Consider the following 11,900-nt stretch of genomic DNA (forward strand, 5'->3'; position numbering starts at 1 on the left):
TCATCCTGATAAACATTAGGAATGGCATGCAGAACCCCCTCAGAATTCCTGCATACATTCCACTTATTACCACTAACCATCGGCGGGTGAATCCATGCTCCATGTGTAACCCCACTTGGAAGAAATACTGAAAGTAGCAGAGGTATAATTTGTATTTCGGGTTGAACTCCATGTTGATCAACAATAGTGGTTTGGCAGTTTGCAAAAGCTGGCAAGTGATAAGGCAAGGGGTAAAGTGATTTGAGCTTGCCCTCACCAATTCACAGTATTGGCAGGATTCAGGGGTGTGTCTACATCAGTCACCTTCCATTTTGTGCCACTACACGTTCCAAAGTAAATCTAGCAGCAGCTCAAAACTAAGCAGTGTAGATTAACAGCAGCATTGTAATATTGCCAGGATTTAAATGCCTAATATAATCTTTCACTTCACCATTACAATGGGGATCAAACATAGTTAAAAGTGCGTAATGGTATGCTTGTAGCAGCATATCTAGAAGGTGATACCCCTGTGCAAAAAGACGAGTGCAACACAAGATGGTTCTGTAACCACCTTCACCCCGATGAACAAGCACATGATCCGTCTTGGCTTTTTCCCCCAAGATCACCCTCCTCTCTAAAGCCAGTCCAGCGGCCAATTTGCTAAAATGTGACCGTGGAATAGCTGACACCATTGGATACAATTCCAGTTGTAGTATTTTAGCCAAGCTGCTCCTGCACAACAGGCACAAACCTTGGAATGTGGAAATTGTGGAACCACTACACTGCTGCTAAGTTTGTCGGAGGAAAAGTAACTCCTTAAATTTAGATTTTTTTTTAGATTTAGAGATACAGCGCAGAAACAGGCCCTTCAGCCCATCGGGTCCGCGCCGCCCAGCGATCCCCGCACACTAACACTATCCTACACCCACTAGGGACAATTTTTACATTTGCCCAGCCAATTAACCTACATACCTGTACGTCTTTGGAGTGTGGGAGGAAACCGAAGATCTCGGAGAAAACCCACGCAAGTCACAGGGAGAACATACAAACTCCGTACAGACGGCGCCCGTAGTCAAGATCGAACCCGAGTCTCCGGCGCTGCATTCGCTGTAAGGCAGCAACTCTACCGCTGCGCCACCGTGCCGCCGCGGTCTTTGCAGTCTTTCCAGCCTACACAACACAAGCCAGCATTGAGAGGCATGCTCATTTGCCTGGACTGAGAAACATTTATGTTTGACACTATCCAAAATAATGAGTCTGCTTGATAGGTTCCCTATTGATTACAGCAATCAAAATGCAACCAGATACGAAAAAGCTTCAGTGTGCTCAAACCAAACGTAAAAGCTTCAATAAAGGCTACTCAAAAAACACCCCAAAAACTCTCTAGTGCCAAGGAGCGCAAGGACAGCAAACATATGGGCATACCACCATCTGCAAGTTCCCTTCCAAGTCAGAAACCTTCCAGACTTCAACATTTTGTTGGTGTTTCATTGTTGCTATTCTTAATTACAGAACTGCTTACCCAACAACTGGAATTTTTTTCACCCAAAGGAAGGTTTGGCATTTCAGGAAACTGGCTCTTTCACTACCTATCAAGCCAATAACACCTGGGTCTTGCTAATGATGTCCACATCTCCATAAATAAATATAATCAGCCAAACCAGCCAGCATAGAGCTGGTTCATGTGCAAATGTGAGAACAGACAATCAAAAACAAAAAGATATCAAAACTTGTTTATTGAACTGGAAATGTTGGAAAAAAAAGAAAGAAAATACATACAAGTCACCAGAAAATACCAGTGACCCGTCATGGAAAGACTTGGGAGGAAAAAAAAGGCAGCTTGAAAAATTTGATCCATCATGGCGGAAATTACATAGGGCATATTCTTCCTTATGTTTCCTTTTGTAGATTAGTCAAAAGGGTTTTCTTTTAAGTAGTCTTTTACTTGGACCAACTTCATTTGGAAGCCACTGGTTCAGCAACTTCAGCCAGATTTAAAAAGGAGGATAGCTACCTGGCCCAAGTAGAAATAGATGAAATGTTTAGTTTCATGAGTCACATAGCTTCCGAAGTTTCTGCCCACAATACAGTGCCAGGTGGGGTTGTACTTTTTGTCAAATTCCTGCAAGAAAGAAAAAACAAAGTGTTGGAACATCCTTATGAGCATACATTTCAAACATTAAGAATACATGATATACAGTGAATATTTTAATATTACACATTGGTCCAATAGGTTTATAGGATACCATAGTGTTTTCTCCTTCACAAGTAACCCATTTTAAACAAAGAGTCAATAGGTCCTGTCAACACAAAGCAAAAAAAAATAAGCAAATTGGGAAGTATATGGGAAAAACTGCTGTCACTTATTCTTGCAGATTGCAAGTTGAAAATATCCAACAGAATTAAAACTATTGTAGGTATTTACAATTATTTGCATGCTTTATCATGTTTAGTGACTTTTATATGAATACAAATTATTACTTATTTTTGCATCATATTATTTCATCTATTTAAAAAACTTGAACAAAGCAAAGAGTTTTAACCAACTAAATTTGAATAGTACAGAATTTACCATGGCTGTTAAATGCAGAAAGTACTCTTGGTTCGTTCTTGAAAATGAGTATTCCTTTCTGGAATAATTTAAATAACCAAGATATAAATAGAAAAGCAAATATAGTGAATGTTTTTTTTGCTGGATGTGGTCCACTGAGTTCTTGAATTGACTTGATAGATTAACCACATTTTGAAATTAAGATCATGCTCCAAGAGCAGAAAACAAGAACTGACACCCACTCAAATACAGCTAATTTTCACAAATTTCAATACTGTAATAACTACACAGAAGAGACTCCACTTGCAGCAGACATTAATTATGTTGATGTATGAACTCGGGCAAAAAATATCAAAATTTGTTAGGATATCAATGGGCAGCAAGCCAGGGTACTCCAAAATGTCTCAGCAGATAGAGCATATTGTTGCTAGCTGAAATTCTGTTGAAAAACAGTGTATTTGGAAGCATTAGAAAAAAACAATGGATCTTGACATGAAGGCCAGAATAAAAGCAATGCAAAATAAAGAAACAAATGGAAACTTTAATCACTATGTTGTGGTATGACCTAAAAACAATTATACTTAAAAGTTGTGATCAAGGTAAATAGTATTGGATTGTTCTTTTATTGATTGACAAGATAGCATTGGAGACTAGAACAGACCTCCCAACATTTGATTTTACAAATTCATAATTTTGATGTCCAAAATTCAAAATTTTACGCCAAATTCATAATATGGCACATAATGCAACTTTTCAGCAAAACAAAAGTATGCATGCCAAATGCACATACGCGTTGTGCTACATGTGCTATGTGTGAAAAACGACTATTATTTCCAACAGTCTATAGTTCTTGGACTATATGTACAATGTCAGGCCTATCATGAGTATATTCTGATATTTATAGAAAAGTTATTGAACAGAAATACTTTTGACAACAAAGAAAAATTTGTTTTGTTTTTTCTATTTTGCTTTTTCCTTACACATCCCAATTTTTGTGGTATTGAATAAAATAACAATGGTCATAAAATGTATGACTAAGTTACGAAGAAAGTTTGATTTAAATCTGCACATACCTCATTTCATTGAAGACATACTTGCTCCAGTGGTCTTCAACTGCATGTCCCCCCCTCCCCACTATACCCCCACCCCTACTCCCCTCCCCCCTTTCCCCCCACCTCCCCTCCCCCTTTACTCACTTAAAATAAACTCTTCATTATTGAAGAGTTATTGAAGCATACAAAGGATGATTAGAGAAATTATGCAGCAGAGGTTTACAAAATGGCAGTTAAGCAACTCCAATTTACCCTGAAGTTTTTATCTTTGGGAGCACACTAATGCCATATAGCTTGGTAAAACATAGATTTGGAATTAGAAGAATCTAATCTACTCTTTCTCCAGGATGGTACTCATCATGGATTAAAGGAGTGAAGGCTACTGTAGTGAAAGCATAGTGAAAGCAAATTGGCTAGCAATTTTAATCCCTCTTCACAAAAAACAAAGTTATTTGCAACAATCCCTGGAAATAAAAAGATTATAGAAGTTTCAGCTGATTATCATCCATTTCAATTCCCATAAATGGAACGATAAAGCTCTTTCCAGAAATATACATGGTAATAGACATTTAGCTAAAAGTGCACTCTTAAACTACTATTTTTTTTTTAAAGCAGATGCAATACAATTGCACAAAGTGAATCCTTCCAAATAATTACGTTCTAACATTCACTTATGGGATTGTCATGATTCAGCCTACCAAATAAACAAATGCTCTGCAAATTAAAATGTATACTATTCAGAGACACAAGAGACTGCAGATGCTGCAATCTTAAACAGAAAACAAGTGCCAGAGGAACTCATTTGGGTCAAACAGCATTGGGAGAGAAACGGGCAGACGTGTTTTGGGATAGGACCAGTCTTTGTATGTATTGTCGTACCCCTCATCAAAAATGCTATCTGGTTGCCGAGCTCCAGCGGTTTGTTTTTTACTTACACTATTCACAGTTGCTTAGTAAAGTTCTGCTGTCAAGGAATCACAGACCACTTGATTCAGAGATTTAATTATTGGCATTGTCTAACATTGATATTTCTATCCCATCTGGATATAAATCAAATGTCTAAACTTTGTTTATAATGTTCCTATGCAACCAAGGGTTGGAGGGGAGGGGCAAAGATGAATCATTCTTAATGAAGAAATCAAATAATCATACCTTATTTAATATACATATTAAATTTGCAAACTAGGGTTAGTCATTTTGCTATTGCAAATTCAGTTGAAGTGCATTAAACAGAAGCCTACACCAACCGATTCAGCAGTCCCATATTCACATTGTAATTTCCCCAGTTTGTTTGTCAAGTAGCAGAGAATGGACCGAGACTTGATTTTGACATCCCAGCCACACTGGCATTTTTGCAGGCCGCAACAGAGCGCTATTCGCAGTAATGTTATATCCAACCCATATAATATGCAAGCTTAAACTCAGTTTTTGTTTAGGAGCAAGTTCTCACCTTCTTGATGTAAGCCGCTATGTCTTTCTCAATATTGTACTTCTCTAGTGCTTGAGTAGCACACTCCACAGCCTCCTGCTGCATCTCTTCTGGCATGTCAGCATTCTTAATGACAGCTTTTCTTTCAGACATTTTTGAACTGACAGAAGAAAAATAAAACATGTTAAGACATTGAGAATTAAACTGTTCAATAATAAATGAGAAATTATTCAAAGCGCCACAATGTAAATAGTTCATTTTGCAAGAAAAAGTCACCAGGAAATTGGAACGTATTCAGAACAATCCTATTCTGGCACAAGAGCGCAAGGTAGAGCATATTATGCAAGGTTGGGAAAAGAGATAAAAAAAGATTGAGAGGGCGAGCTGTAGAGGAAAACAAGAGAAAATAAACAAGGCATGGTCAGTGAAGCAGTAGGGGGGAATCTGGGTCGAGATTGTTTCCTTCCTTGATTCAGCTCGACCGCGAAAGCCAGTGAGTATCTGCAATTCCAGACATTACATCAATTCATCGCTGGAGTAGATTAGAGAAGTATCAGGTATCTCCAGCCCAAACCCAAAAGCCTTTAAAACTAATGTTCAAAAAGGGCTGCAGATGCTGAAAATTTGAAAAGAGAACACAGTGGCAGAGTTAATGCAGCAGGTAGAAGACCTTTGGCCAGTGACGATGCATCCCACAGACGCTGCCTGACCTGGAGAGTTTCCAGCATTTTCTGAAACAAAACTGGGTCATTGACGGTAGGAGCAAGAGAACAGAACACATCCATGCAACTAACTACCTTCCTCACCTCCCCACGCCCCCTCTCTGCTCCCCATGCCCCACTTCCCCCCCCCCTTCCTTAGGCCCCATTTACCCCACCCCATGGCTCATCACACTGTCCACCTCACCTTCCTTTCTCCCCCACCTTTCATTCTCCCCCCCTCCCTCTTACCTCCCTTTCTTCCCCACCTTATATTCTCCCCCTCCTTCCCCACCTTATATTCTCCCTCTCCCCTCCCTCTATCCCACCCCTTTCTATATCCTTCCTCTCCCTCCATATGTTCTCCCCCTCCACTTTCTATATCCTTCCTCTCTCCCTTCTCTCTTCAACCCCCCCACCACCTGTCCCACCCACCCACCCTTCTCTACCCCCCACTCAACCTTCTCTCGATCCCATTCACGCCCACCCATACACGCCCACCCCCCACTGCCTTATCCACCCACCCCTTTATCCCATTTCTCCAACCTCCCTTCTCTCTCCCCTTTCAATACCCTTCCTCTCACCCTTCTCTGCCCACCCCTCCTCCTCACTTCTCCCATCTCTCACCCTCCTCACCACCTTTCTCCTTTCCCCCCTTCACCTTTCTCTCCCCCCCCCCCCAAACAGCAAATGCTGCAACTGCCGCCCCCCGACCCCTATCCCACAACCGTTATCTTCTCCTACCACGCGGTTCCAAGTGACTGGGTTATTGGTGATTGCCAATAAAGAGGGCACTTTCTTTCTTACTTTCTTTCTCTCTCTCTCTCTCTCTCTCTCTCTCTCTCTCTCTCTCTCTCTCTCTCTCTCTCTCTCTCTCTCTCTCTCTCTCTCTCTCTCTCTCTCTCTCTCTCTCTCTCTCTCTCTCTCTCTCTCTCTCTCTCTCTCTCTCTCTCTCTCTCTCTCGTTCTCTCGTTCTCTCGTTCTCTCGTTCTCTCGTTCTTTCTTTCTTTCTCTCTCACTCACACACACTAACACACCCACCGGTTCCTCTAGCCGCCACTGAAGCGCAGTAACTGTGTAAGTGGAGCGCCGAGCCGCTACCAACCGAGTCGCCCGGTGCAGCCGAATAGCGGCCGTCCGCCCCGCTACGTCACACAGCGCCCCGCCCCCTCCCCTCCCATTGGCCGCCCGCAGCCCGCCCCGGCCTCCCATTGGCCGGTCCCGCCAATCTCCTCCCGCTCTTTACCCCCGCATTTTATGTCGGCCCGGCATGCAGCGCGGCGGCGGGAGGCGCGTCCTAGCAACCGGCGGTTGTCGTCGTCCAGCCGGGAGCTGCCGTCGTCTTTGGCGCCGGCCATGCGGTCAGTCCTTCAGCCATCCCTCGCTGTAAGCAAGGAGGATCACAAGTGATAGCAGTAGAATTAGGCCATTCGGCCAGTCAGTTCCACTCCACCATTCAATCATGGCTAATCTATCCCCATCTCATTCCCCTGCTTTCTCCACATGGCCTCAGAACCCCCCCGCTCACTCCCTCTCCTCCCCTCACCCCTCCTTCTCTCTGGGTAAGAGGTACAGAAGTGCCAAAAGGTTTAGGAAAATTCTGGTGTGTTCATAAGTTTAGTTTAGACATACAGCATGGAAACAGGCCCTTTGTCCCACCGAGTCCGTGCCCACCAGCAATCACCCCACACACCAACACTATCCTACACACACTGGACACAATTTTAGATTTTATACCTAACCAATTAACCTACAAAACCTGCACGTTTTTGGAGTGTGGGAGGAAACCGGAGCTCCCAGAGAAAACCCACGCGGTCAAGGGGAGAGCGTACAAACTGTACAGACCCACGATCAGGATTTAACCCGGGTCTCTGGTGCTGTAAGGCAGCAACTCTAGCAATGCGCCACCGTGCCACCCTAAGTGATAGCAGAATTAAAACATTTGCCCTATCGTGTCCAAGCCATTCAATCATGGCTAATCTATCTTTCCCTCTTAATGTTATTCTCCTGCCTTCTCCCCATAACACCTGTACAAATCAAGAATCTGTATATATCTCTGCCGTTAAAAAATATCCATTGACTAGGCCTCTACAGCCTGCTGTAGCAATAAGTTCCACAGATTCACCAAATTCCCAACAATTCCCAGATGTCCCCAACAACTCACCAATTTCTACAGATGTGCCATAAAAAGCATTTTATCGGGATACATCACAGCATGGTTTGGAAACAGCTTTTTCCAGAAACACAAGAAACATGCAGAGAATTGTGGATGCAGCCCAGATTATCACACAAATCAACCTCCCTTCCATCTCTATATACTAAAACTTTTGTTTGTTCGTTTGTTCCTGAACTACATCCAAAACGGTACACGATAGCGCGACAATGTTAGGCCCAGCTTACTCACCGTCGTCCCATGGTCCTATGGAAGACGTTTCATTGAAATCGGTGTAATATTTTGAAAGTTATTCACATTTTAAAGTTTAAAAAAACGGCGCTTGCGCAGTTGGGGCTCCGTTGATCATCAGATCATCATCTTACGTAAGATGGCCGCCGCATCCGCGCGTGCGCAGAACAAACACGTCCGTGCCTGCGCAGTTGGGACCCGTTGAGCTGGGCTCGGCCGCCTGTCTCTTGGGGGCGGGAGAGGCAGGCCTGGTGCCGGGGAAGCAGCTGGAGCCTGGACCAGGACGTGACCGGGTAACTGCAAGCCTGAGGTGGGCCAAGGGGAAAGGCGGCAGCAGCAGCGGCGGTGACTCTCCCCCCCACCCACCCCACTCCATCAATGGTGGCCTCCCAGGCCGGGTGGCGGGTTGCTAAGGCAACCGTGGGTTGCTTCCGGAAGGGGGATGTGGGGGGGGGGGGGGGGGTTGCGGAGGGAGGGGGGTGGAGGTGAGGAGGGGAGGGGGAGAGGGAGGGAGGATGGAGGGGGGAGGGAGGAGAGGGGAGGGGGAGTGGGAAAGGGAGGTGGGGAGGGTGGAAGGGAGTGAGGAGAAGGAGGGGAGTGGGGGAGGAGAGGGTGCTGCACCAATGCAGGAGTAGTTTGAGCCCAACGGTCTAGTTGACTTTATTTATACCTTACTTTGCCTCGGCAAGGCCAGCGGCATAATCAAGGATGAGTCTCACCCCGGACACTCCCTCTCCTAAGCAGTCCTAAACAAAACTAAAATGGTCGTCTTTGCTTTGGTATACAGGCGAGTACCTGCAATTCCAGACATTACATCAATTCATTGCTGGAGGAGATTGGATGAGTTTGAGTTTAGTTTAGATTATTGTCCCATGTACCAAGGTACAGGGAAAAGCTTTTGTTGCGTGCTAAACTCCCCGCCCCCCAGTCAGCGGAAAGACAATCAATAGACAATAGGTGCAGGAGTAGGCCATTCGGCCCTTCGTGCCAGCACCGCCATTCAATGTGATCATGGCTGATCATTCTCAATCAGTACCCCGTTCCTGCCTTCACCCCATACCCCCTGACTCCGCTATCCTTAAGAGCTCTATCTAGCTCTCTTGAATGCATTCAGATAATTGGCCTCCACTGCCTTCTGAGGCAGAAAATTCCACAGATTTACAACTCTCTGACTGAAAAAGTTTTTCCTCATCTCCATTCTATATGGCCAACCCTTTATTCTTAAACTGTGGCCCCTTGTTCTGGACTCCCCCAACATTGGGAACATGTTTCCTGCCTCTAACGTGTCCAACCCCTTAATAATCTTACACGTTTCGATAAGATCCCCTTTCATCCTTCTAAATTCCAGTGTATACAAGCCTAGTCGCTCCAGTCTTTCAACATATGACAGTCCCGCCATTCCGGGAATTAACCTAGTAAACCTATGATGCACGCCCTCAATAGCAAGAATATCCTTCCTCAAATTTGGAGACCAAATCTGCACATAGTACTCCAGGTGCCGTCTCACTAGGGCCCTGTACAACTGCAGAAGGACCTCTTTGCTCCTATACTCAACTCCGCTTGTTATGAAGGCCAGCATTCCATTGGCTTTCTTCACTGCCTGCTGTACCTGCATGCTTCCTTTCAGTGACTGATGCACTAGGACACCCAGATCTTGTTGTACGTACCCTTTTCCTAACTTGACACCATTCAGATAATACTCTGCCTTCCTATTCTTACCACCAAAGTGGATAACCTCACACTTATCCACATTAAACTGCATCTGCCATGGATCCGCCCATTCACACAACCTGTCCAAGTCACCCTGCAACCTCATTAAGTCAAGTCAAGTTTATTTGTCACATGCACATACACGATGTGCAGTGAAATGAAAGTGGCAATGCCTGCAGATTGTGCAAAAAAAAGAATTACAGTTGCAGCATATAAATAAAAGTTAATACAGAGAAGACAAAATTTAGTCCCTGGAGTTATAAAAGTTTTAAATACTTGGGAGTCCACATCAAAGAGGATCTGACATGGGCCTGTGGGAAGAAACTCCGTCTCATCCTCTCCGTTTTCACAGCGTGACAGCGGAGGCGCTTGCCTGACCGTAGCATCTGGAACAGTCCGTTGCTGGGGTGGCAGGGGTCCCTCATAATCTTGCTTGTTCTCAATCTACACCTCCTGATGTATAAGTCCTGCAGGGGGGCGAGTGTAGTTCCCATGGTGCGTTCTGCCGAACGCACTACTCTGCAGGGTCTTCCTGTCCTGGGCAGAGCTGTTCCAAAACCAGACTGTAATGTTGCCGGACAGGATGCTCTCTACAGCCCCAGAGTAGAAGCAATGAAGGATCCTCAGAGACACTCTAAATTTCCTCAGCTGTCTAAGGTGGTAAAGGCGCTTCTTTGCCTTACCCACCAGTGCGGCAATGTGCGTTGCCCATGTCAGATCCTCTTTGATGTGGACTCCCAAGTATTTAAAACTGCTCATCCTATCCACAGTAGACCCATTTATTTCCAGTGGCGTGTACGTCCTTGGATGTTGAGCCCTTCGAAAGTCCACAATCAGCTCCTTAGTTTTTTTGACATTCAAGAGGAGGCTATTGTCCTGACACCAGAGTGCCAGATCAGCCACCTCATCCCCGTAGGCCTTCTCATCGTTGTCGGAGATCCGGCCCACCACCACAGTGTCATCAGCAAACTTGATGATGGAGTTTGAGCTGAACCTGGCCACACAGTCATGTGTGTACAGGGAGTACAGTAGGGGGCTAATGACGCAACCCTGGGGGGATCCTATGTTTAGGGTGAGGGGGCTAGATGTGTGTTCTCCCATCCTGACCACTTGGGGCCTGGCTGTGAGAAAGTCCAGGACTCAGGCACACAGAGGGGTGCTAAGCCCCAGTTCCAGCAGCTTCTCAGCCAGTCTGCTGGGGACTATGGTGTTGAAAGCTGAACTAAAGTCAATGAACAGCATCCTCACATAGCCCCCCTTCTGGTTGGCCAGATGAGAGAGAGCGGTGTGCAGAACCTGGGAGACCGCATCATCCGTGGACCTGTTCGGACGGAATACGAACTGTAGTGGGTCCATGTTGCGAGGAAGGAGGGCACAGATGTGCTTCTTGATTAGTCTCCCGAAGCACTTCATGACAACCGAGGTGAGGGCCACCGGTTGGTAGTCATTTAAACAAGCTGGAGAGGCATTCTTTGGCACCGGTACAATAATGGATCTTTTGAAGCATGCAGGGACCACAGACTTTGCCAAGGAGAGGCATAGCATCTTTCTCACAGTTCACACTACCACCCAGCTTTGTATCACCTGCAAATTTGCTAATGGTACTTTTAATCCCTTCTTCCAAGTCATTAATGTATATTGTAAATAGCTGCGGTCCCAGCACCGAGCTTTGCGGTACCCCACTAGTTACTGCCTGCCATTCTGAAAGGAACCCATTTATCCCCACTCTTTGCTTTCTGTCTGTCAACCAATTTTCTATCCATGTCAGTACCCTACCTCCAATACCATGTGCTCTAATTCTGCCCACTAATCTCCTATGTGGAACCTTGTCGAAGGCTTTCTGAAAGTCGAAGTACACCACATCCACCGGGTCTTCCCTGTCAATTTTCCTAGTTACATCCTCAAAGAATTCCAGAAGATTAGGCAAGCATGATTTCCCCTTCGCAAATCCATGCTGACTCGGAACGATCCTGTTCCTACTATCCAAATGCTCCGCAATTTCGTCTTTTATAATTGACTCCAGCATCTTCCCCACCACTGATGTAAGACTAACTGGTCTATAATTTTCCATTTTCTC

At 45.0% G+C, this 11,900-nt stretch overlaps 1 protein-coding gene across 1 annotated transcript; it reads right to left on the reverse strand.

The window, feature by feature from the left end:
* Window positions 1-1,700: 1,700 nt before the first annotated feature.
* Window positions 1,701-6,868, reverse strand: LOC144605652 (dynein light chain LC6, flagellar outer arm). Its single transcript, XM_078421120.1, has 3 exons — window positions 6,751-6,868; window positions 5,033-5,171; window positions 1,701-2,101 (listed from the first exon to the last, which is right to left on the reverse strand). Exons 2-3 carry the CDS (start codon window positions 5,162-5,164, stop codon window positions 1,964-1,966), a joined length of 270 nt encoding a protein of 89 aa, XP_078277246.1. The 5' UTR covers window positions 5,165-5,171; window positions 6,751-6,868; the 3' UTR covers window positions 1,701-1,963.
* Between the last annotated feature and the right edge of the window lie 5,032 nt (window positions 6,869-11,900).

The sequence above is a fragment of the Rhinoraja longicauda genome, chromosome 25 (genome assembly GCF_053455715.1).
Source record: "Rhinoraja longicauda isolate Sanriku21f chromosome 25, sRhiLon1.1, whole genome shotgun sequence".
NCBI classification, from domain to species: Eukaryota; Metazoa; Chordata; class Chondrichthyes; order Rajiformes; family Arhynchobatidae; genus Rhinoraja; species Rhinoraja longicauda.

Excerpts from the sequence above, each read along its gene's own strand:
- LOC144605652 (XM_078421120.1), bottom strand. The coding sequence starts at position 5,164 with ATGTCTGAAAGAAAAGCTGTCATTAAGAATGCTGACATGCCAGAAGAG. Across the intron at positions 2,102-5,032 it reads TAGCGGCTTACATCAAGAAG|GAATTTGACAAAAAGTACAA; the intron begins GTGAGAACTTGC and ends TCTTTCTTGCAG.